At 52.2% G+C, this 25,329-nt stretch overlaps 6 protein-coding genes across 6 annotated transcripts; 2 read left to right on the forward strand and 4 right to left on the reverse strand.

Moving 5' to 3' along the window:
* Positions 1 to 2,248: 2,248 nt before the first annotated feature.
* J4E78_008315 (uncharacterized protein) lies at positions 2,249 to 6,537 on the reverse strand (the record flags this gene model as incomplete). Its single annotated transcript, XM_049368917.1, has 3 exons — positions 2,249 to 4,095; positions 4,143 to 5,612; positions 5,664 to 6,537. 3 exons carry the CDS (start codon positions 6,535 to 6,537, stop codon positions 2,249 to 2,251), a joined length of 4,191 nt encoding a protein of 1,396 aa, XP_049219361.1.
* Positions 6,538 to 7,708: 1,171 nt separating this feature from the next.
* Positions 7,709 to 9,068, forward strand: J4E78_008316 (uncharacterized protein; the record flags this gene model as incomplete). The annotated part of the gene is made up of 3 exons (XM_049368918.1): positions 7,709 to 7,925; positions 7,973 to 8,101; positions 8,152 to 9,068. 3 exons carry the CDS (start codon positions 7,709 to 7,711, stop codon positions 9,066 to 9,068), a joined length of 1,263 nt encoding a protein of 420 aa, XP_049219362.1.
* Positions 9,069 to 10,160: 1,092 nt separating this feature from the next.
* On the reverse strand, positions 10,161 to 11,762 carry J4E78_008317 (uncharacterized protein; the record flags this gene model as incomplete). The annotated part of the gene is made up of 4 exons (XM_049368919.1): positions 10,161 to 10,268; positions 10,319 to 10,378; positions 10,461 to 10,515; positions 10,747 to 11,762. The coding sequence occupies 4 exons, from the start codon at positions 11,760 to 11,762 to the stop codon at positions 10,161 to 10,163; spliced, it is 1,239 nt and encodes a 412-aa protein (XP_049219363.1).
* Positions 11,763 to 13,994: 2,232 nt separating this feature from the next.
* J4E78_008318 (uncharacterized protein) lies at positions 13,995 to 14,901 on the reverse strand (the record flags this gene model as incomplete). The annotated part of the gene is made up of 3 exons (XM_049368920.1): positions 13,995 to 14,641; positions 14,698 to 14,704; positions 14,896 to 14,901. 3 exons carry the CDS (start codon positions 14,899 to 14,901, stop codon positions 13,995 to 13,997), a joined length of 660 nt encoding a protein of 219 aa, XP_049219364.1.
* Positions 14,902 to 15,522: 621 nt separating this feature from the next.
* Positions 15,523 to 16,185, reverse strand: J4E78_008319 (uncharacterized protein; the record flags this gene model as incomplete). The annotated part of the gene is made up of 1 exon (XM_049368921.1): positions 15,523 to 16,185. One exon carries the CDS (start codon positions 16,183 to 16,185, stop codon positions 15,523 to 15,525), a length of 663 nt encoding a protein of 220 aa, XP_049219365.1.
* A 1,150-nt stretch (positions 16,186 to 17,335) lies between these two features.
* Positions 17,336 to 17,791, forward strand: J4E78_008320 (uncharacterized protein; the record flags this gene model as incomplete). The annotated part of the gene is made up of 3 exons (XM_049368922.1): positions 17,336 to 17,464; positions 17,538 to 17,614; positions 17,668 to 17,791. 3 exons carry the CDS (start codon positions 17,336 to 17,338, stop codon positions 17,789 to 17,791), a joined length of 330 nt encoding a protein of 109 aa, XP_049219366.1.
* Positions 17,792 to 25,329: the final 7,538 nt, after the last annotated feature.

Consider the following 25,329-nt stretch of genomic DNA (forward strand, 5'->3'; position numbering starts at 1 on the left):
GACGACCGAAAGTGCTAGGGCACCCATAGGGGCACTGACGAGAAGCAGTGACATTCGCATGTTGGACTTGATTGTTGACCGGTAGTATGGCCGGCAATATGACCGCAGCAACAGGAACTTGGGTGCGGAACTGAGGTAGGGACACATAAGGTGTAGTGTTCTCGCTGTCGGCTTGTGGAACGACGCCTATGTCAAGAAGACATGGGGCTACGGCTTCGAAAGTGTCTGAATCAATAACTTGGATGCCACCGACGTCGGAGAGGAATTCATTGTTACGCAGTAGGTGGTCAGCGTCACCGTTCAGCACGGCTCTGGCGTCATCCACTAGCGTGCGGCTCCCTTGGATAGCGTACCGGTCCGTATGCCCGCAAGGCTCAAGAGATAGTTGCCTAATCGGGTTAGCAATTTTGTAAAAAAAAAACCTACCCAGGGCCAGCCTCGCTAGCCACATGATAATCATCCGGAATATCGATCGCCCAATCAAAGTCTTCATCGCCTGTTTCACCGAAGACCGGATTAGGAGACATATCGAGCAGTCTTTGTTATGACTCGGAACGCTGGATTGCTTGGTGTTGTTCGCGAAGATTCGTGCAGACGATGGGGCAAACGAACAGACGTCTTGAGCTGTAGACAGTCGGTCACGAGAGGGCCCTCGGATTGCGTTGGTAGTTTCGTGTCTTGTGTCGTTCGTAGTAAGTTGGCAGTGATGGGTGATTCTCGAAAGCGAAATCTGAGCACGATGCGCGTGGCGGGCGACGGCTGCTACACATTCTCTCTCCATTGTGAGGCTGAGGGGGACCTCATACGAATCCGGTTAGTACAAAACGCCACTGTGCCCTTCGATGCATCACGAGATTAGACATGCAGCCGCCCACTGACTATCTGACCACTCATTCGTTGAGAACAGATCCGCACTGATATCGTGTGAAACAATACTGTGCCCTTTGACACGTGGCCAGTCACCGCCGGAGGAATAGACATTCGTCATTCTTCGATCTCGCTCGTGCCTGGCTGGCTCAGCAAGGAGAGCAGGCTGCGAGCAAGGCTGACTTTGAGGCTCGACAATCAAACAGGCCAAAGTACATTATGCTTTCACCAGATTTGTGTACTTCACATCACCTGGCAAATACATCTGGAGGAAGTGCTTGTCTCACTCTTTCCTTGGTCAATTAGTGGACGATATAAAACACTTCAGCTATGGTAAAGACTGCAGTGAAGATGAGACAGCTTGATTAAAGAGAAGAAGAAGATGCGACGCGTGTCATGTATGTTACAACTATTCCCTGTTCACATTCGCATAACGCGAACGTTTTCACATGACCTTGACCTAACCCTACTGCTTCCCATCACATCCCATCTCACCCTCACCAACCCTTTCAAATCCCCCATCCACCATATCCCCATCAGACTGTCCATCAATCTACGCTTCGCGTTCCGCACTATCCACAACGCCATAAACCGAAGTCCTCAAATAAGGATGTATCTATACTTGTTACTCCCTACTAGCACCCATCTGTTGACAAGTACTCACTGCATCGCTACGTCGCGCCTCAGAAGTCTCGGTTGTCTGTGAGCCCAACGGCTGCGGTACCAACTCACGCGTCGACTCCGAAAACGAAGTCTCGTAGAAGCTCGGTGGAAGTTCAAGCCGCTCCGTGAACTTCGACGGCCCAGACTCCAGCTTCTCAGCGTGGGACTCGCATCGCTTTGGTGACGGAGGAGAAGCGGGAGCAGCAGGAGGAGCGGATACTAACGGGGTATCAGGAGGTGTAACGAGCGGTTCGATGTGTGGTTTGGGATGAAGGCGAATGAAGTTAAAAGACGATTCTTTCTTCTTTGGCTTGTTGATGGTGAGGGAGAGGCAGAAAAGATTCATTGTGGGCATGGTGACATAGCAGGATGGCAGTATGGTAGTAAGGCGATATGTCAAAATGGCAAGATGGCATGGCGAAGCTGGGTCAGTTAAGTTTAAGTACCGATGAATCTCATGTGGTTCTGTTTACACGATGCTCGAGAGACAGTGTTGTCTCATCGTTGATTTGCGTGGTTGTGGACGAACAGTGTGCGACATGGGATGGGGTGTCTTACTAGAGGTGTGGGTGAATGGGGACGCTCTGCTTCGTACGCACACTGTCAAGTTCCAACGTATCAGGATTTTCGAAGACGACGCGTGCTTCTACCTCAAATAACCTTTCTTTCATGTATGCGACATGAATTGTAGCCAGCTCTAGTACTGCGGACTGGATTTTCATGCCACAGGCATGAGTACCTCGCTCATCCATCCCTTTACGTGTTTGCATAACTGCTGCTTCCTGTGCCCATTGGTCTCCCCGGAATTCTTCGTTCCCCATCTTTCTTCGACATCCAACGCCAGCTTCTGGAAGAGCTTTCCGACCTCTTCGTCTGCGTCGCTCCAAACCAAGCTCTTCAAGTCGCCATCTCCATGTAGCCAGTTCTTTAAGAAGTCGCCTTCGACGTGCTTGTGCTTGGCACCTCGCTGAAGACTTTGCCCCAGATAACGTGGATCTACATCCCTAACCAAGATCGCACCATGTTGATTGCCAGGGGTGTTGTTCATGAGAACGTTGAAGATGTCGCCACTACGGGGTTTGACTGTGTCGTGTTTGTGGGCGCCCGAACGATTCGACTTCACCGCGATCAGGTTTTGTACCAGGCGAAGTAGTAGACAGGCGGCCTTGGAAAGAATGGAGAAAGAGAAGATCGTGCCATCGGTACAAGCGCCGACGATATCGTCGACAAGGACTCCGGTGATCTTGCCTACAGAATTTGGACGGCGCCAAGGTGGGCGGATATCGCCGCGGTCGAGACGAATCACAGATCGGGGAAGACATGCTTCGAATAATGTCGGTGAAGCGTTACTGTGGGTCCGAAGAGGTGGCTGGTAGAGACCGGTTACCGAACTGCTCTTCTTGTCGGTGAGTAAGACGAATCGATCGTTGCTACTACCCTCCTTGTTTGGCAAATCCATGACCAGATGTCGCGCGCAGTTGCGCATACCACTATCAGAGAACTCCCGCACAAACTCAAAAGTATCGGGTCGTGCTGACTCCACAACTTTGAAGCAAAGATGTGAGTGTTGGAGCGTCGAAACGTAGACAAATGGCTGAATGATAGACACGTGGATGCCTGGAGAGTGCAGATCTATTTTACCACGCTGAAACCATCGACCGGCTTCCTCGTCGAAGCGATCAATGCACAAAGACTTCCCGACGATACTGACTGTAGTCTGATTGTCCCACAGCGCTATTCCATAGACTGGATCGTTATATGTTGACTGTTTCTGCAAATCCAGCTTGGAGCCCGATTTGCCAGTGTTGAAGATCAGTCGCCTTCCACTATGCTGCGAGGAGCCGGTCTGGATTCCGGTGCCAACAATGATGAGATTGTATCTCTTGCTGTCTTTGTTCAAGAACTGCCATTCGACGATGGAATATACTCTCTCGGCATTCATCAAAGGAGCCTGGGCAACGACTAGTCGCTCCACCGGCGCTTCCACCTCCTGTTTGATCTCGACGTCATCGGTCGGTCTGTCGTCGCGCACCATCAGTAGCTTGATCGATGAGTGCAAGAATCGCTCGCCAGAAGGTGGCCCTCGTCTCTCTTTCGCTTCCATAGTCGACACTAGTACTCGACGTAACTTCTGCATGTACAGTATATTGCTCGGCTTAGCACCCGTGATGAGTTTCCTGGGAATGATTTTGGAGTCGTGCAGAAATGTAGAAGGCATATCCTGACTTGACCATTTTACGTCTGCATCCAGTTGCGAGAAGAGAAGACGATCTCCGGCGACTGCAAACAGAAAGCCGCCGAGGTTCCTCCCAACAACGTCCAGTTTCGGTAGAAATGGCAGTTGATAGATTGCCGATACTGGCGATTGATTGTACTCGGGGTGGCCGCGATCGGTAAACCATATAGAATCAACGTCGAGACAGGAGAATTCATTTGAAGAGGGGCGCACTCGGCAGAAATCTGATCCACAAGAAACAAACGCTGCAGATACATCTGTCTCGCTGCGGGTAATCTTGGCTGAAGCTGCGCCCATATGAGTAGAGCTCCAGGACGGGGATGATATGACTGTACGATGTGAGAAGCGTCTCGTATTAGGATCTACTCAAACTTACCACCGTTCTCTATGTGGATTTGTGAACTCAGAAGAGTGCCATCACGCATTGCGCACACCAGAACATTCTTGCCGTCCTTGCTCAGAACTGCAACACTCTCGCAGAGCTTCTGCGAACCGTTGAGAGCATCTTGGTCTTTCCAGGAGTCTTCCAACATCAACGAGGTCTCATTGTACGAGTACTGAAAGAGGAAGACCTTCGAATCGAATGTACTGACGAATACATATGAACAGCCGTTGATTTCCAGCGTCTCTACGCATGTGGGATCATGAGCTAGCTGGTATTGGAATGAATTTGATCGGTCGAAGTTGCCGCCCTTTGAGATTGGTATGATCTCCAATAGCGCATGACCGCTCTTTCGAGATGCAAGCGCGATGAAAGGGCATGCAGTATGGGTGACAGCCAACAGCAACGGTGAGTCAAACTTCAAAGACTCGATTTGTCTCAATGCTGGCCGAAGAAGAGTGCGGGCCTCTCGTCTTGTAATCTGGATCGATATCGTGTCAGACCAAGGACACGCCGAGATGGTCTCCTCTTCTCGCATCAGATCGTCTTCGAGTGGATCATCGTCGCTGGGTGTTTGGAACTTATCCCAGAAGCCTTCTTCCCATGCTCCAGTGAAGTCTGCACGGCTCTCCGGTTGTGTACGAACGACTCGAATTACCAAGGTCTCTGGCGGGAGCGTTATTGAAAATATGGCATAATGCTGTCTCCTCATCGTGCCTTCGATGTCTGCCATATGACTGCCATGGTCAACCACCCATATCCCAGCGCATCCGTTGATGCCGCTGAAACTATCGTCGACAACAGCTTGTATGCCGCGTCGCAGTTCCGAGATCTCTCCATGTGGATTATTGCCGTTTGCGACAAAGATGGAAGATCGTTGACGTTCGTCTGACGCGCGCGGGCTAGAAAGTTTGGTTACTACAAGGTCTGTAAGAGGCGTCCAATTTGGGATGCTATCGACGAATGAGAATTGATTTGCGCTTGGATATTGTACTGCATACGAGTACTCAGTGGGCCAGGCACCGACTTTGCAAAGCAATCCATCATTGCTTGCCCCGCCGGCAATCAAAAGATCTGGGTATTGCTGCGACATTTCTGAGTTGTCGATACCCAAGCATGAAAAGGAGGTGTCAATCCGGTGTTGCCAATCACCAGCCTCATCAATCTCCAGAGTGCCCGCGGGCCCTCGCATCACATATATGATACGGCCATCCTCTCTTGCAATGTAAAACACCTCCTTTTGGTAATCGGAGTTGCGTGGTGCCTTATCCCAAGCGGTCCACTTGGGTGCGTGCTTGCCATCGCCTGGTAGTATTGATTGAAGTATTGTCTTGTCGATCGGCACTGTGGTTTGCGTTGGATCTCCAGAGAGAATGTTTTTGTAAACCGAGATGTGGGCGTCGGAAACTAGAAGGAAATCCGGACTCCGGCGAAGTGGTATGAGTAGAGAAGGTATTGTGTCCTCTAGACAGGTCAGTAACGCTCATATACCAATTAGTACGTCTATACACTTACCAGACTGGACAAGGTATCGCTCCGTCCGAGGGGTTGCTTTACTGAGATCCTGTCTGCAATCCCAATCGAAACAGGTGAGCCTGGTCCTCCCCTGGAGGACGACAACGAACAGCAAAACAACGTGGTAATCGTCCTGTCCACCTCCTGATGATAGGAAATCCATGTGCATAATTTGACCTTCAATAGACATGATTCGCTCATCTTCGATAGGCGCAGCAATCTCATTGCTCATCCTAGAATCCCTTCTCCATCTTTCCATCGGCTTCGTCTTGTACAGGATAAAGCGCCCTTCGTGTGCTGCGACTGCCATTGCTCGGCATTTGGGATCTATAGCGAGGAAGGTACCAAAGCGATCCAAGCGGGAACTTCCTGCCGGTAGCTTGATAGTCTTCTGGATGAATGTGGCAGTACCTGCCGTATCGTGTCGAGCCCACAAGAATATCAACGATCGGTTTGATAGAGTAAGCACAATGACTTCCGGAGGTAAGGCGTTGTCTCCATTTGCCGTGGTTGGCCTTGTTGTCCTGTGATAAATGTAATTTTGATGTAGCGAAGGACTGCCACTTGTGGTTGCGGAAACTTCACGAGGGTCGCCAAAGACTTTGGCGGTGATGATGCGGCCGCCGTTGAAGTCAGTCTTGGAAGCCACATGGCGGATCTGGCCATAGTCACGGATCTCTTTGAGTCGTATGAAGTCCTCGCCAACCATGACAACGTCAATCAGATCTTTGTGACGTATCTTCGCCGGAAGGATGAGTTTGCTTAGCGGTGTCTCAAAGACAGTCTGCGACAGTATGCCGTATTCAGGCACTTGGCTTGTTGGCTTGGGCGTTGCATCCCGCATCTCAACGTCATCTTGAGACGCGTTGGCCATGATCTGATAAGGGTCGAGCGGTCTGGAAACCCACTCACCGTCGACGAGGCTGAGGCCGTGGGCTTGGGCCATGACGTTTGATCAGGACCTCTTCGGAAGGCTGGGGACAAAGTATAGCTTGAAGACCGAAACCAATGGTGACAGATTCCACGCACAACACGGGATGAGATCAGACCAGTGTAGGTAGAAGCAACGAAGGCACACTCGGAGCTGAAACAGATGACATGTTGCTGCCTGTCGCAACAGGCTTGTCAGACACGCTGATGAGGCAAGGAACTTCAGCAATAGGTGCTGGGATCAATTGATGCAAGAGAAAGCCTGTCGGATGTGGCAAGGGCTGGATTGGGCGATTAGCGGTGGTGAGTGGAATAGCAGCAGCGACCTAAGGCAACTGGAACCGGGATGCCTTGACCAACTCAAGCCGGCAGCTAGCAGGCCACTACAGCACCCTGGACACCTTCTCAGAGATGGAGTTACCGGATGCACCTACTACTAGCACGCAGCACGTGTAGAGCGCGGAAAGGCTCGTGTAGTGCGCTTCAAGTATCGGAAGGGGGTACCGATCTAGATCACCAGATGATCGTGCAGCAGGGAGTACGATCTTAGTCGGATCGCGGTCGGATCGCGATGGCTATGTGAGTTGGTTGCAAGTCCAGTGGTGCGGCGCAGAAGTTGACCAGGGTACGGGAAGTCTTCCAGCAATGGTTGGTCGGCGTGAAGGTGTCGAGCATGCAGACAGTGCGCCGACACGGAAGATTTGGCGGCACGGCAGCGTCTCGGGCCTTGGTGGCCGCCGGCGAACAGGTGGGCGCGAGTGGTGTTGTCGGGTTACACGGTCGTCACCCCCGCGCAGACAGCGGATAAAAGATGATGGCGATGGGATAGGATACGGCAAGTGCCGGTAGTTGACCTTCACAACTCGGTGGGGTGCCAAGCGCCTCGGTTGGACAAGGAGGAAGGCGCGACCCGTCACGTCAACCCGGCAGCTGGAACGCCTACGCGCAACAGCATGTAGCTCCTCCAACAAACATCTTGCCACCCTCTTGCATCTCTTCCCTGCGCTCTCCTGCGCACACGAGGGCCCACGTTGGCCACGTCATCGCGTCCCAGATCCAGCTCTTTCCTGCCGCTGCCGCGTACTGAGGGCACGTCTCGAAATGCGGGCACTGTCATGGCATCACGCACTCCCTCTGGCTCCGTGTCGCGCTCAGTGAGCTCTGGCAGCTTGCCCACGCGACACGCCACCCCCGTTCCCCAACTGACGCCTGCCGAGAAGGAGAAGGAGTCTCTGGTGCGCGCCGCAATCGACAATGGCGACGTCACCGCCCTGGTAGACCTCGCGACCAGTCCCTCTGGCCTCGTCAGCGATAGCTTGCGTTGCACTGCTTGTAGGCCTCCCATTGCACACATCTCCACACTAAGCTGACAACTATAGGGCCTCTCTTGCTAGGATGCTCTGACAAGGATTCAGAGAAGGAGCCATGGAAACATCTCTCCGAGCACAAGGATGAGCATCAGGTTGGCCTGGATGTCAACCGCGCGTTTGTTTACTACCCCAGGAACGGTTTGTTGCATACAAGCGAACCAACTTGTGTTTCATACTAATAGGACCAGAATCTGAGAAGCAGCTCAATCGTCGAAAAGAGCAGCTCTCCGATGTCATCCTCGACGTCCTGCGCCATCACCCCACGCTCTGCTACTTCCAGGGCTACCACGATATCGTCCAGGTCTTCCTACTCGTTCTCGGCCCCGAACATGCCCCCGCCGCAGTCGCCCGACTAAGCCTGCTTCGCATTCGCGACTTCATGCTGTCGTCGCTCGATCCAGCCCTTGCCCAGCTCGAATTGCTGCGACCGATCCTCCGCGCCGCCGATCCCGTCCTGTACGAACACCTCCCCAAGAGTCAACCGTCGTTTGCGCTCGCCGGGACAATCACCATGTTCGCCCATAATATACAAGACTACAAGGATATCACCAGGCTGTTTGACTTCTTCTTGGCCCGCCATGCCGTTATGCCCATATACCTCTTCGCGGCTGTCGTGCTATCCAAGAGGGAGGAGCTGCTGGAATACGAGAAAGAGGACGAGGACATACTCTACGTCATGCTAGGGAAGCTCCCAGAGCCCTTCGACGTCGAGTTCCACATCGCTCGGACCGTTGAGCTGTACGAGAGACTACCTCCTGCGTCACTCAACAGCTGGGAGTGGTGGCGCATTTCGTCCTCCAGCGTACTAAAATCGTCTGCGACAAACAACAGTCTGCGTCATCTTACCTTGGAAGATGGCGAGATGCTGTTTTTGCAGCAGGAGCAGGACCTCCGCCGCGCGCAGACCCTGAGACAGGCCGTCAAGACAATACACTACATCAAGCTGCGTGTTTGGCACCACCGCCGGTACGGAGCTGTTGGGCTTGCCGTGGTAGTGGGTGCCTATGCTCTGTGGCTCGGCAGGAACGGAGGTTATAACACAGGATTCCCGCTTTTTGGACCGTTGGGAGGGTACCTGATGAGGTTTCTCGGGGGCCCAGCATGAACGGCGCATCAGGAGTTGCGGTTACAACAAAAGTGGTTTCAAGCATAGCATGGCGCCAAGGCAAGATCGGCGCAGGAAGAGGTACAAAAGTTTGAAGAGTCGTTTGGCTCATATAGAGGTATTTCACATTTATCAGTGACCAATCCCCCATTTTGCTCCAGATGGTTCGTCTTTTGTGCTACTGTCTACCACCATCTATGCGGATATATGTTCCAAATTCTCACCAGGCAGTTTATGCTTATCTCTCTCACAGCACGCCCGTCAACGTCGCTAGAGGGTATACTCTACATCACAGTACCTAGTCCCAGGACACTACAACCACGTCAGCCAGCCAATCTCCCATCCCCATCCTTCTCCAACCCAACTTACCGTATCATGAAACGCACAAGCCCACAGCTTACACTGCTGCATCTGCAGCTGTCGCGTCAAACCCATCTTGGTCTATTGAACCGTCAGCTCGAAACCAGCAATGAATCTCTTTCTCTGGTCTCAGTTGCGCATACGTACCTTCATGCAATACTCAATCTCCTCGTCACAAACGCCGGATCCGGGAATCTCGGATAGCAGGGTTGCGGGTTTGGGGATCCATCGGTAGGTTGTAGTGCGGGGGTTTGTGGTTGGTGTTGCGGCGGAGGCGAGGGGGGTCAGGAGAAGGGTAAAAATGGGTAGGAGGATGGGGTGCATGTTTGCGCGGTTGTTATTGTTATGGTTCTCTGGTTCGTGTGTTGGGAGAGGAATGCATGGTAACTGAGTGTTGGGTAAAAGAGGTGGGTGAGAGTGTTGATCAGTCGCGTCGGCGTTGTGAAAGATCTTATGACGTTGGGTTGAGGAGTGAATAGTAAGACAGGACTATATCGACTTGGAGTGTCACCGGCTTGCAAGTTGTGATTCAGATGGTAAGCCATTCATTTTGGTAGAGGACTACAGGTGATTATACATAGGGTCACCCAAGGACAGAATGCTCGCCATATCGGAGACATATTGACATCCCTCCTAGGCCGTGCGTAGTTTCCACCACACATCAATCCCATCGCCAACTGCCTTCTTTATACTCAAGCCGACATGGTACTTCACCCCACTCTCTCATGACTACTAGTCAAAATTGTCAGGCACCGGCGAGCCATGAAGGAGGGTGCGGAGATCAGGTTGTAGCACCTCGCCATGTCCGAGTTTGTAAGTACAGCGATCGCAGTCCATGCACTGCAAGAAAGTTAGCCCACTCCATCTAATCTTGATGATATTCCACTTACAGCCTCATCCGCGCACATGCTCTTGCGGTACTTCTCCTTGGTCTCAGCATCAGGTGAGCCCTATTGCGCATTAGTCATCGTTCGCAAGGCCCAGGTGCATCGTCGTAGTAGAAGAGAACGAGCAGGGAAGGGCGACACTTACAGCAGTAGGGTAGAGATACATCATGTACTCGCAGCTTCTGACCGTTTCACAGACCCTGTTGTCAGGGTAAGGGTAGAGATACTTCGGAAAGTCCGCGCAGGTCATCCTTCCCTTGGGGAAGGCATCTGTAGGTCCCTCGGGTTGGCAGCCACCGGCCCTGCTGCACTGGTACGGCGCCGACCAGGTACCGTTACTGTTGCATTTGTACATGAAGCGATGATGGCTGTCGCAGGCCCAATCTCCGTAGGCGCATTCAGTGCTGTTGGTTTGACGTTGCATTTTCGACGGACCTACACCACCAGTCTTGCTGTGCGCTTGCCCTGGGCCGTCAGTGATGCAGTCTCCGTAAGTGGTGCACTTCTTCTCGGTATGCCACATCTCGTTGTCTCCGCAGAGCATCAGAGCGTATGCGTCAGAGTCGCACTTCCGATCGCCTGGTGTGCATGGCTCTGGTACGGTCGGGGGAGTTGGAGGCTTCATCCAGCATTGCACGACATCGTCATGTTTGACGCATTCGGAAGTCTTAGGACACATGGTAGATTTCCAGACGTTGTCGACACACTCCTGACGCTTGTTGCCAGAGCAGCGAGACGTGCCAGTATCGCAATACTCATGAGCATCTGGAGTACCTTGCGAGATCCACGACCGAGAGTCGAGGGACTTGGGAGGAGGAGCAGTGGACAGGATTTCAGGGTCGTAGACGCATTTTGTTTCGCCTTGGCTGACGTATTGACCAGGCACCCAGTGCATGCAAAACTCTTCCGATCCGCAGGTCCCATAGGCAAGCCAGAATTGATCATAGTTGCACATCTCGATGCGGTAAAGACCGTTTGACCAGTTTGAGCATCGCGTCTCGGTCACTGTTTTGCAAGGCTCAGGTTGCGGTGGAGTGCCAGGAGGGAGAGGCGCCGGTGGCAAGTCCGCAGTCGCGCAGGAAGTCTTGTTCATGAGTGTGTTGCATACTCCGGGTGTAGGGCATGATTCAATGGCTTTCCATCGGTGCTCATTGTTGCATGCGACACGCCACTCATTGCCGAGGCAGCGCTCTTCGCCGGGGATGTCGCAGATCGCGATACAATGACCATGATCATCAGGGTTGTTGGTGTCAATGGTACAGATTTCGGTCTTGCTACATGACTGATCCGACCAGTATTCAGTGCCTTGGGGATTGCAGATCACCACGTCGTTGTAGTCGCACTTTCGAGTGCCTGGCTTGCAGAACTGCTCCGAGGATGGAATGCTGGCAGAGAACACCACAGGTAGTACCATGGCCAGAGCCACGAAGATCTTGTTGAATCGCATTTTCAGTGAGCGTGTAGGATGAAGTGGTAGTGAAATGTAGTGGTAGGGAAAGAGAATTGAAGTTGATGGTGCAGGAAGGGAGGGAGGAGTGGAAGAAGTCGGTCTACAAAGCACATCGACGTACAAAAGGGGGCCAGGCTAGAAGCACGAGCGGTGTAGAGGTAACGGCTGCCTCATGGTTTGAAGCAGGTGATAGGTCGATAGTGAGGGAAAGAGCTACCCCGACACTGACAAACACCCGAATCAGCGAGTAGTCAAACTCATTCTCGAGCATTTGCGCCATCGTTCAATTAGTAGCCTATCAGATAGCATGCAATACTATAATCTAGGGCCTCAACACATCAAGCCAAGCCTTCTCCGCTCTCAGTGTTTGTACCCTCAAATCAGCGACTCGATTGGGCAGGCTCGACCAACAGTTTCGATGGGCTATTGCTCTTTTTAAGTTTCATTATATCGTATTGGGAGATTTCGTCGAATGTCATGGTTTGTCAGAGTGCCGAGATGAGGGATTGCAGAATGCGGGATACAAGCCGGACATTCGCGATGAGTACCAGTCACGTGACTCGCGCGAGCTCGCCCGGAATACCTAGGTGGTCATTTCACTCTCAGCTTTTTCTCTTAGTGAAGACTCCCACGATGCACTTCCTAGAAACTTACTCCTCTGGCGTTCAAAGCTTCGGGCCCCCGCTTTGAGGTTTGTTTTGTTACAATCAACCCGCACCAACCCATCCCATTCGCCGCCATGCTACTACCAAAAGCCTCCATCATCTTATCTCTTCCGTTCGCTGTACGCGCACTGTCTTTCTCCTCCTTATTCGGCATTCGAGGGTCGAAACAGCAAACATGCGACCGTTCATGCTACGCCGACTATCGCTCGCTCATGGGCGACGCTGCTGAAGACCTCGTACTTCCAAGCTCGTTATCGCATCGAAACACAGCCGACGATCTGTGCAGCGATCTGGAATGCTCCGAGTGCGAGTTTTGCGACGTCAGCCTCTCCGGTCGCTTTCCTATCCTGTCTCTGCGAAATGTAGAGCTCAACCGGATAGCGAATGCGGAAGCGAGAAAACGTGCGAACAACGCGGAGGTGAAGACTTGTACGGATTGTCAGTTATACCTGAATGACTGCGAGAGACCTCACGAACGCACAATGAGATACAATCCCCCGTGGCATGAACTCGCCCCGCCCTACCCACTCCACACAACAGACCACCAGCGAACTCTACAATGCGAGCTCCAGCTCTGCACAGCCGGTCCCGTACACTGCGGTGTAAACGGGGCGTGCGAGCGCCAGATCTGCAAAGACCTCGCTGATCGTGCTGGCCTTCTCGAACCGGCGCATACGGTGGAGTGCGAAGACTGCGTGAAGTCCTGGGTCCGATGCATACACGATAGGTGTATTCCACCTACACTTGACGCGTTGGCAGACAGTTTACGCTCACCCAATTGCTTCAAGAACCATACTCAATGTCAGCAACAAACATGGCAAGAGATCAACGCCTCGCTTGCGCCGGATCGGGACTGCGTGGAGTCTTGCTGGGGGGGTACCCCAACGTATTGCCATACTGGTTCTTGTGCCTTGCCCTTTCGCTCCTCGGGAACGCGAAACTCGACTTTTCGCTCGCTCACTCCCGCCCCACACAGACTCGAAACTTTATCTCGGGGTTGCAGTGCGTTTCGCGATACATGCCTGGAGACTTGTGACCTGGGTAATGCTCACTTGAAGTGCGAAGCAAAGTGCGAAAGACTGCATAGTAGCAATGAATGGTTCAAAGAATTATGTGAGCAGACGTGCGGGAAGAGGACTTGCTGGACCGAATGCAGAGACATGACATGCTGCGTAGGACCAGAGCAGTGTAGAGAGGGTGGAGAGGCATACAGGTGCAACAACAAACTGAGATGCGAGAAGTATAAGAAGATGGTAGAGAAGGGCAATATGATGCTACGCAGTTAGTAGGTGCTATTCCTCAACTTTGTGGCCCTTATCGCATTCGTGTCAATGACGATGGTGAACTGCACTGGATCATAATCGATGTATTAAACAGGATCGTCGGCCTGCGACCTCGATGTTTTGGCAGAACTCCACCCAACGCCTTGCATGTAGCTCATGATATGGTAAATGTAATAGTAGTTGTAGCAAGCTGGCGGCCCTGATCATGACCGCTGCATTGCCTTTGGCCGAGCGTCGGCCTGCATGAACGCCGTCATGCACCGTGATGTCATGCTCGCCTCTTATTTCGGGCCTGAGCCATATCCAGCGCTATTCTTCGGTTCTTCAGCAAGCAAATCGGCGCTGTATACACGCTTGTAGTCCTGCTCGCTCCAGCCCTGCTGCTGGGCAAGACCACTGAGACTCAGGCCACGCGAACGAGTCTTCTTGACTGCATCGCCTTGAGCGGCGCCAACGGGAGTAGAGTTGTAGTTGAGGGGCACTACACCTTGACCGGGAGGCGGGAATGGAGTGGAGCCTGTCGGCGACGCGACTGTTTGGCCCGCAGTGACGTTGTCAGGTACTTCAGAGTCGGCGGAGAAGTCGGACGAGACGGACGCTTGCTGCGCTCGCTTCAGTGCGTTCTCGTAGTTCGCTGAGCTTGCTCGAGCCATGCCAGGGCGGCGGTAGCCAGTGTAAGCGCGGACAGCTTCAGTTGGGCCATTGTCTGTGGTCTCGTTTCCTCCACCAGCACCCATCAGGGGCAAAAGATTTGGGTCGGGAGCAGCCGCATCGGTTTGCGAAGCGCTGTTGGAGGTGAAGGCGGCTTCGGCTTCGGAGCGTGTGTTGGGTGTGAGGCCCGAGGGAGTGAAGGCGCCCGATGAGAGGAAGGAGCCCTCGGTGGGCGGCATGAGAGATGGTCGTGAGCTCATGGTGAAGACAGTGTGTGCTGTCGTATCTTAGTAAGCTGCAAGACATCCTGGAACCTTGAAAGCGTGAACGTACGTGAAGTCTGTGAACTACTATTAGGGTCTAGGCGGTGCCGTGTCGAATAGTGTGATTGGAGGGTACTGGTCCCTGTCTATCAGTCAGCTGGGTAGTCCCTAGAGGCCGTAGAAGGACCGCACCGAATGTTCAGGGTCTTTGGTATGCAGGTGCAGCAAAAAGAATCGTAATTGTTCGTTCACGTCGGTCCTAAGCGACTGCCATGTATTTGAGCAATAGCGGCTGATGCTATGCCATCATATCTTGGCGGGTGACGTCTTTTCAGGGTCCAGACTTGCGGGGCCCTCTAGCCGCATGTGGCAGCTTCTCGTGCAGCTCAATCAACATTGAGGGCGATGGCGACGAGCCGCAAGGGTTTGCGCTGATCGCTGACATGCTTGCTGTGGAGAAGGGCCCTTTCAATAGGTGGGAATGGCGCGGGCGAGATCTCTAAGCGGAGAGAAGACGTGCAACATGCATGTCACCGCGCGTTAGGGCTGGTGATACTCGGAACACGGGACACGGGTGAGTATTGGATCTGTGAATTCCTCGACTAAAGATCCAACAGCCATCTGACCACTCACTCCCATTAATTCGAATCGAAGCATCGAAACACTAACAAAACCAAACATCGACCAAATAGAGACATGGTGCCTACGTCGCCGATCTACAAAATCTTGCCACAAATAGCCCCTTGCTTCCTGCCCAAAACCGCCCAACACATCTGGCGTAATGAAGCCTCTAGACAATCTGCGATGCCGTTAGACGAGGATCCAACTGGAAGGTGAAGGGGAAACAGATGTCATACCTCAATACATTCGCCGCGAATCATCCGACAGTATCGAATTAGAGGCCAGAGTGGCAAACACCAATGGCGGCGGTAGTAGCACCACCAACCTTGGCAGTGCATTCAACATAGGCAGCATAGACTGCGGCGAGAGCAAAGCCAGCGGTGCCTTCGACAGCGGCCAAAGCAGCGCCAGTGCATCCAGCGATACCGGAAGCGCCTGCGAGCCCAGCAGCAACGACGCAAGAGCCACATGCCCAGTTCTGGAAGCAGCCGCTTCGGCCTGACTTAATACGCGCATCGTGAAGGGCAAGCGCCTGACGCTCCATGCGACGGACCGAGTCGTTGCGAGCGGCAAGCTTGTTGCTCTTGACTTCGGATACAGCGTCAGCACGGGCGGCTTCCGGGGCGACCAAGGCCGAGACCTCGAGCGAGAGTTCGGTGAAGACGTATTCTTTGACGTGGTCCGGCCAGGCCTGGACGGCTTCAATGGGTTGCTGAAGGAGGGGGCACCAGTCTTCCACGGTCATCGTGACATAGTCGACGGTGTTGAGGAGGTCGACCATGGCCTTGGTCGGAACATGGACCTTCTCGGCAATGACCTCGATGGGGATTGCTCCCAAAGAAACGTCGATGTCGATGTTGGCCGTCGCATTGACGCTGGCGGCTGCAGCAACGCTGGCAGTAGCAAGGAGAGATAGCTTGAGGAATGAGGCAGTCATGGTGAGGTGGGGTAGCTGATGAAGGCTGTGGTTTGAGAATGAGATGATTGAAGGGTCTGGAGTAAAGAGAGGATAGTGAAGTGTTGAGCTGGTGTTCGAAAAGAGCATTGTTGTCGGTACTTATAGCTTTGGTAGTTCCACCCAAAACACAACGACACGATACCTGATTACTGAGAAGCAGTATGTAGTGTCGGATACGGATGCAACAATTCACAACATGCCGTTCACCTTCTCACTGACATCTGCTCTATTCGCGCGGAAGCAGAATGTCACGCGACAATAGCAGTATACCAAGCGCACCTTGACTATCGAAGGACCGAAGGAGCCATCAGCCCTAAGGACTTGGGTTTCTCGCATTCTGGTTGATACCGGTTCTATTCATGCAGAAGCGGAATGCCCAGCACTCAAACGAAATTACCTGAAGTACGGTCACTGCCAAATGCAGTAACTATGTGAGTTCCAAGGACTTGGGTCGCTAGCTGAAGAGATAGCTTAGCCCTCTTCACCGCTGAGTATCAGTCATCAGGATTGACTCGCTGTTCCCACTCAGTCCAAGGTAAGGCACAAATCCAGACTTATGACCTGCATTAGGACTGTCTCCACCATGTCAGCCCTACGATTCAGGGTCTTGCCGAATACCTAGAACGGTCCGAATGACCAGTTCTGTTCAACTGTCTAGACCGGCCCGAGCACGGTCTTGGTAGTGCTCCGATGTATACTAATCCAACGGCTGCCAAGCATGTTACTTCGAACTTCACATCTTGCGTCTATCACGGTATGTCCAAGAGTTGATCTGCTATACTTGGTCTGCATCAAGCGATTACTTGTCGGTGAGGTGTAGGGCCTTTGCAACACATCTCAGCCTACTTGGCTTCATTTGCTCGAATCAGTGACGCTCGTATCCAAGTCTCAGCAATGAGATACCGCCGATATTTGCTCATGGCTATGATTTTTGGGTTTCAAAGACAGTGCCGGAAGATGGGATAGATGTGAAAGGGGGATGGGTTGAAGGTGCTGTGAAAGCTATAAGAACTGGAGGAGTTCCGCAGAAAACAGGTATCTCTCATCATCTACAACCATCACTTTCCAACACTCAATCATCACATCTTCCCACTTCAAGTCTTCCATCGACTCCTCTCAACTCAACAACATGTTCTCCAAGACCATCATCCTCGCCCTCTTCGCCTCTTCGGCCGCCTTCGCCGCCTCCATCCAGCAGAGGCAGCTCAACCCCAGTGTCCAGCTCTGCTCCAACAAGGACTTCAACGACTGCGACAATGTGAACTTTCACTACGGCATCTGCGGCAAGTCAATTTTCAGCATGCACATCTCTTGAACATGGTAACTAACAGAAAGCAGAGGCTTCGGGAAGGCTGAACGACAAGGTCAGCTCGCTCAAGGCAAACGGCCACAACTGCATCTTCTACAAGTAAGTGATCACAGAACAGCAGTTATGGGTTGCATATGCTGATTACTTCATAGCGACACTGGTTGCCGCAATGGAAACGGCCAGATTGCTACCACTGGTGATGTTGCCAACATCCGCTCCCACAGCTCCTTCTCCACCATGAACGACGACATTTCCTCTTTCTTGTGCAGCATCTAAGGGTTCTCTTCAGCATGCCTTTCCTGTCTTTCCCGATGCTTAGCAATTGTTTGGTGGTTTTGTCCTGTTTCGAGGCGAGCCTGGTGCGCGAGCTCGGTATCCACTGGAACACATCACGGGAACGTCAGGGCGGGGCAGGCTTTCAGTCCACACAGCTGAAGATGGGCGATCTTTTACTTTCTATTTCTTTTCTTGGAAAGACTCTTTTGACAGAGGGTGGTTTGATTTGGCTTGGGGATAGATTGTGTAGTACGGAAGCCTTTTGGTTTCATAATAAAGCAGTTGTCTCCTGAACGCGCCTGGACAAGCATTCCTTTCATGAGGCTTCATAAAGACGCTAATTTGCAGGATTTCGGCGGGTGCCGTCTCATACAAGGCAGCATTCAGGTCTGGAGATTACGTTGAGATGAAAGAAGCGAATTAGAAAGCGTGGCGTCGACGTAGGCTCCAGGGTGTTTGGTGTTGGTGTTCTCTTTGATTGGGGTGGGGCAGCTTTTGGAGGGGTCGATCTACATAGATCGGCCCGATCCTCGCGACACTCCCGGCCTGCGATATCAGCCTTCCTTCACAAACACAGCAAAAGCAAAAGCATCTTTGTGATCAAGCTTTTCGGTAATGACTGTGGTATTTTGATCGATGAAACTAAGGCCAAACATACTTGTACGTGGGTAACGGCTGACTGACTGAAGGAAAGGTTACCTAGGTACAATCTGGTGGGAAACAGAGATCCAACATTCCACCCAGCACACCAAACTTCAACAGAGACTGAGCAATACCATGTCCCATCCCACGTACATACTGCATCAGAGCAAACTCCGAGGCCCAACCCTTACAAGTTCATCTTGTGGCCTTGGCGGACGTGGTCACGAAGTTTGTCCATGCGGTCAAACTTCATGTGGCAACCTTCCACAACACACCTGAGAGTGGGAGCTCGGTGCGACCGCATGTGCCGGCGGCAGTCACCAACACGGCGGTATGCCTGCCGAGTTAGAGACAAGAAGTCAGTATATGTCTTAAATGCACTTCATACAGTCAAAGCTCACCTTGGTGCAACCATCAATGTTGCAATGAAAGCGCGGTTCGATCGTGCGGCGACGAACAGCGGCATGCGCACGTGACGGCGGTGTGATGATGTTTGGCTGAACAACAGCATTCAGAGCGGGAGCGGGAGCGATGGGCTGGTAGGCCTGGCCCAGTCCGGGTGTAGGGTAGGAAGGCTGCGTCAGCAATTCGAAAGGGTCGAGCTGCGGAAGCATCTGCGAGTAGAAGCCATTACCGACATAAGGGTCGATGAGATGATTATCGAACACAGGCCAGTCTATGAACGTGCTGGCTTCTCCAGGCAGACTAACCAGGGTGCTCTCAATGATAGGGTCGTATGGACCTAAAAAGGGTCCTTCATCAGGTGCAGCGGGGAAGTACCCCTGCATGTCGGGGGCCTCATCGATGATAGGTTTACTCGGTGCCCCTCCACGCCAGGATGAACCTGTCCCCTGGGCAGCCAGCATATCCAACGTGTCGTATGGAGCAGGAAGGATGGCTCCAGAGCGTATCAATGTTTGCCATAAATGTAGATGGTCTAGACATCCTTCATGTCTACACTGCGTTCAGAGTTTGCCAATTGATTATCTTAATACTGATGTAGACGGCCGAGCGTCTCAAAGTTTCACGTTGAATATAGAGGTTTGATGTATCTGGGAAGCCTACATTGCGCCAAAATCCCGAAAACCTTTTGCTCGAGCAGTCGACGTAGACTCCACGGTGTTACGTAATTCCCTTACAAAAGATGAACAAACATGGAGTATTTCGGGAATGATTATTGTATTGTATCATCGAAAACATTCATGCTCGAAACAGTGTGAAACCTTGAAGCACTACAGATAAGCTTGCGGCTTTAGTGTGCTTCCTTTAACTGCTCACATAAAGCCAGCCAATACCTCAAAACGCACACATAGCCCTTTCAGTGCAGCGAACGCGCATAAGTCTTTGCTCTGTGTTACGACCCCACTAGACATGTACAAGCACGACATCGACTTGGCACAGCGCGACAATCGTGTACCGTTGAGGGCTTCGCCTTCAGAGCCACTCGCAAAGACAATATCCGTCAACATATCCGCAGAAGCCACCCAGAACTGCCTGTTGGCCCTCCTAATCTCCGATCCACTCGTCCTCGGACAACGCCGCATGACTTGCTGACGCCAAACCCACTCGATTTGCCTCGGACTTCTTATTTTCTGCAGCCTTGTCGAGTGCAATCTGCTTGTTCGTCCTACGAGCTCGCTTGGGAATTCCACATGTCTTCTTGTGCGCTTTCATGCGGCTTTTGTCCATTGTTGTGTATCCGTTAGGACAATTTTCGCAATAATGCATAATCTTGTTTGTGTTCTTTCTCCATAGCTTCTAGTTCTCTTTCCTCTTCTTCTCCTTCTCTTCTTAAGTGTTCTTATCGTCAACTTCAAGAGCATCAAAAACTTTCGGAGAGCACACTTCGCGAAGCGCTAAGATGGAGCATAGACCGCGGTAGGGAATTGTGTTTTGCGGCCACAGAGAGAGCTCAGTCAATAAGCCAAAGGTTGCTCGTTTGAAGAACCAGAGTTTAGTCGTGAAGGTAGTCTCTAACAGCAGTATCAGTGCTCTCTGGAAGTTGGAGTCCAGAGAATCACTGTAAATCGTACTCGCGGCCAGACATGACGTTCCCTTAAGCACGTAACCTTCATCCACTAGGTCTGTGATGCAGTGTAGGATTGCAGCTCCATTAGAACAACCAGCAAAGTAACTCTCGTAATTCTTAAGCCGTGTAATCAAGCCAGTGTCAGCGGTCCCTAAACCACAGTAGACGTTAATAAACAGTTCTCCATCCTTCCCCATAAAGTAAAGATAAACAACCCAGGTAGAAGAAGCAATAATGTCGAGAGAAAGGGAACAGGCCAGCAGAGAATCCGGAGTAGGCAGTTAAGAACTTTGCAGAATCGCGAGTAAAGAATCTAGAAAGAGTACCGCAAAATAGGCAAAGGCCTCAGAGATAGATGCAGAATTGTAAAACATGTTCCGAGCGAGGTCAGTGGCGGATCGATCACAGGATAGGACTTCAAAAGCTTCGTCAGCAATTGCAGAGTAGGTTTGAGAAGCCATGATGCCGCTTGAGAAGGGTTGGAGAAATTGAGAGAAATGAGACGAGCTGAGAAGAAAGAACGAAGGATATGACGTGATGCTGCTCCGACATACCTTAAGCAAGAAGGCGCGACGGTTGTTGTTGACTTCAGCCAAGCATCTGGAATGGCAGGCACCACCCCCCACACATCGGCTCTGGGTATTGCGACATCGAAGGAGCATCTCAATATTGTGGATACAATACTCCAGCATCTTACAGTAATCGTCAGCAGAGAACACCGAGTGAGATACATGAGTTTACTTACCTTGCATCTTGCACGTCGTAGAGGAAGCATGGGTGTCATACCGCTGATGCGCAAAGCCTTCGACGACCGAGGGCTCGATGTCGATGTCCAGGATACATCTGGCCTCCGGATGATGCCACTGCCAACCCTGTTTGCGGTGGGTACGCAGAGGCGGTAGCGCTCTTGCCACATCGACAGGATGTCGATGTCAGTCGAACTTTTGGTCCTTCGAAGATGGGCTTGCGGCACCCGGCGGCGCAGGATAGCAATCCCGAGATGCTGCGCGTATTACTGGAACATGGCCGGGCTGATTGGGACGACGTGAGGGATAGCCGGACTTCGCTCCTGTTCGAGGGGCTCTCGGAAGGACACTGGGGTCTGGTATGAATGCTGTTGGACTTGACCAAGGTTTTCTTGTATGCCACCCGTCGAAGCTCGATTGTTGCGACAAAGCCGTATGGAGTGTGCGTCGATACCGTGGAAAGAGGGCTACTCGAATTAGCATTTGCTCAAGCCCAGAAAAAAGAACATCTGGCATCGAGCCGCTCGTAACGGCAGCCTCAGTTCAACAATGCTCTTACCTGAAGATGCTCCAACGCACGACCGTCAGACTCACCTCATGGTGCATGTCAATCGTAGAGACGCTCACGGCCGAGCACCGCTACACGTCGCGGCGCTATGCGAGAAGCTTGGTATCATAGTGCTCCTACTCCGCCGCAAGCACATCGATACTGACCTCACTATGAAGTGAGGTCGTAGCCGGCGCGATCGTTCTGCCGTGGAGAGCGTCGATGGCACCGAGTGGATTGATTGTTGGCGTAGGTATGAGGAAGAGTGTTGTTATATAGTAGACCTTCGACCATCCCAGGACGCACGGACTGCATCGCGCGATCAAGCACATGACGTGTACAAGTTCGTTCTCTCACCTTCAGACAAGAGCGTGGCGAGGGAATATCAACTTTATGCTGGGCGCAGCGAGGACCTTTGAAGGGATAGCCATGCGTCATGAGCTTCAGTCGTTGGAGATCACGATGATGGTGGCGGACCTGGAGGAACGCGTTCGGAAGACCAGAGCACTGTCGCCGGCACAATCTCAATCTATGTCGATGATTCGATAGAAGAGGACACCGATGCGACGTTGGAGGCGTGGACGTGCTTTGACGGTGAAGAACTGTTCGCGAGCGACGGCTTGGTGATGTGGAGGCGAGAGCTAGCTCTTGAATTTGCTCGGTACTCTCGCTTCCTCGAGGTAGCATGCGCTACCTGAGATTTAATTCGTTTGGTCGTGTTCTGGGCTTCGCAGCGGCAGCCGGTGCTGGGGGGTATCGCGAGGCTTCGTTGGGCTCATTTCGTTGTTTGCAGATAGACTGAGTTACTGTAGTCACTCATTATAGAATCAGAGGGTCTCATGAAAAGCCGCTCGTTCAGTTTCCTTTCTAAAGCAGGAAGCCGAGAGAATTGACTGACCGTTGAGACCCAACGCGCTCAATCACGTGTCAGTGTTTTGGGCGGGGACCGCGGGCGTTGGCGCGTCGGGTGCGCTAGCGGCAATGCCCTGCATGTGAACACCAGATCCTCGGGCGAGCATCATGGTTAACCATCGACTCTTCCAGCCCAGGCTCTATTGACTCCCTGTCTACCAATCGTCCTATCACTGACTTTGCGCAAACACCGAACATGTCGAGCGCAACCCGTTCGTACGCATATCACGACAGCGTGTCAGCACCCTCTAGGGCCGCGCGTGCGAAATCGCCGACTCGAGCTTCAGTTAAACTGGATCCCGGACATGTCTTCTCGCTCATCGAATAAGACCATTACAGTAATTGCCACTCGAGAAACCAAAGCTGCTTCGCCGTGTTTGCACACGGACTTTGGAAAGGAGAGACCATTAGGAGTGTCTGCGTCATCCAGTTCGCTGGACGCGATATTACAACTAACCCTCTAGGCTTTACAATGCTACTACCTGCTGCCAAGCTGCATTCACAATAGAGGCTTGCTCGAGAATTGTACAAGGTAGTCACAAATGGCGATGTGTGCAATTCTGTCAGCTTCGATCAACATATCATCCGTTGTCGCGTTGTTCTGGTACGTCTTCCCCTTGACCTCGTTGTTGTCTACCACTAACGTCAACTAAGTTCGACATCCTTCGCATGTATCCTCGAAATACGGCCCTCCTCAAGCATACCTACACCACGTCTCAGCGTCTCGAAGTTGGCGATCGCGCCCTCCCACCTCATACAAGGGAAAAATTAAACACCCAGGAGCCTACGTCGCGGTTAGGCCACCAACTTCGCAGGATTTCATCTTCATGTAGGCTCCAGGGTGTTCGGGTTTTCCTTTGAATGGAGTGCTCCCTATCCCAGCGAACACCTACATAAGCACAAATATAATGGCTATACATACTGGGTGGAGTCGCCATTGTACAGCCATCGCGCTGAACAACCCTCACCATTGGCAGCGGAGCTATCGGCGGGGAAACATGTCGCGCCAGCGATCTCAGCTTTCCGCCTGTAGTTCGTTGGACTGTGGAACTGCCTTGAGTGAACACTTCTTCCTTGTCAAGTTCGGCAGTATGCTGGCGTTGTTGATGCACACGCTCACTTGATTTCTACCGAACATGAAGAGGCTGTAGACTGTGCGAAGAGAATATTTGAATATGGACAGAACAACTGTGGCATGAGAATCATGTTACGCGTGAATGGCGTTGGGAAAACGAAGCTGAAACGTCTTGCGAGGACTTCCGGCTACTCTCGCAAAGAGAGCTGAACTCATCCCGTAAGGCTGAAACCAGCCACGAAATGCCACTTTCCAGTTTGTCGTACCAGATAAGCGACATGAGCCGACCGACTTCAAGATCGTATCTGTATAAGATTGGCTATCGCTCCTCTCCAATGATCACTGTATTGAGCCGTGCGCAATACTAATTCGAGCCAGCAAAAAGAACGCCTAGGAGTATCATCACAGCCACTGCGCCTTTGCACTACACAACCTTGTTGCGTATTGGTCCAGCCTAGCGAATTTAATGTCACCCCCACAGACGATCCTCAGCCGCACCAACTCAAGCTCGCCCGGTGTGGCAATGTCGTTCCTTTAGGGGCTTCGCACACTTAGCTGGTAGGTACACATACCTGGGCATGGCGCGCGACGCGCATACCAAACCTTTTTCTACCCCATTGATACATCATTGCATCAGTCATGATACTCTTTAAACATCTGTTTGCTGTTTCCTACTTTCTCAGCGTCGCATACAGTGATGGGAACAATTTTATGAGCAGCCCTGCAGCTGGTGAAGTCATCGAAGCTGAGGAACCGTACCTGATTTCATGGTCCAATGGCACACCAGGTCCCGTGTCGATTGATCTTCGTTTTGCTGATACAACCGCGCTGTTGATAACGAGTAAGATTTCTCTAACCTGCAGGCTTCGGTGACACGGGGAGCGTGTCGCGATGGAATCAATGCTGATGTCTCCAGGTGAGACGACAAACAACGGGAGCTACACCTGGATACCATCCGGTGTGCTTGCAGGGAAAGACAACTACTTTATGGCAATTTGCGATGCAGGCGTGAACGACTGCACCTACACCTTCAACGGACGATTTGCGATCGAAGATGCGGGAGCCTTGTCGTCTTCATCGAGCTCGACGATTAGCAGGTCAGTCACATTCTTTCACGTTGCCGTTATAGTTCTTCCATGAAGCAACTTTCGCTGACAGTATGGTCGCAATGCAGTACCATCCTCGTTACGTCCTCATCAACCTCTAGCGCTGCTACCAGCTCAACTCTGGTTCCTACTACCAGCGAGCCGAGCCCAAGCGCAACAACGTCTTCCTCTCCACCCCAAAGCACCGGGACCGGACTACCCATAGGCGCGAGGATTGCGATAGGATCTGTATGTGGTGTTGTTGGAATAACTCTCATTCTGCTTGGGACGTTTTGCGTGCTACGCAAGCGCAAGCGAAGCAAAGCTGCATCGGAACCGCAATTTGTACACGAAGAAGCAGAAAAAGTTCCCGCCTTAAACATTGATAATGGTGCATCTGGCGGACGCGTGGCGGGGTTGAGCGAGTTACACGATGTGCCAGTGAAGAAATCGAGGGCAGAGCTGCCTTGATGGATGAAGACATGCGCGGCAATGAGGCCTG

The sequence above is a fragment of the Alternaria triticimaculans genome (genome assembly GCF_023758025.1).
Source record: "Alternaria triticimaculans strain BMP 0046 chromosome Unknown scaffold_14, whole genome shotgun sequence".
Taxonomy (NCBI): domain Eukaryota; kingdom Fungi; phylum Ascomycota; class Dothideomycetes; order Pleosporales; family Pleosporaceae; genus Alternaria; species Alternaria triticimaculans.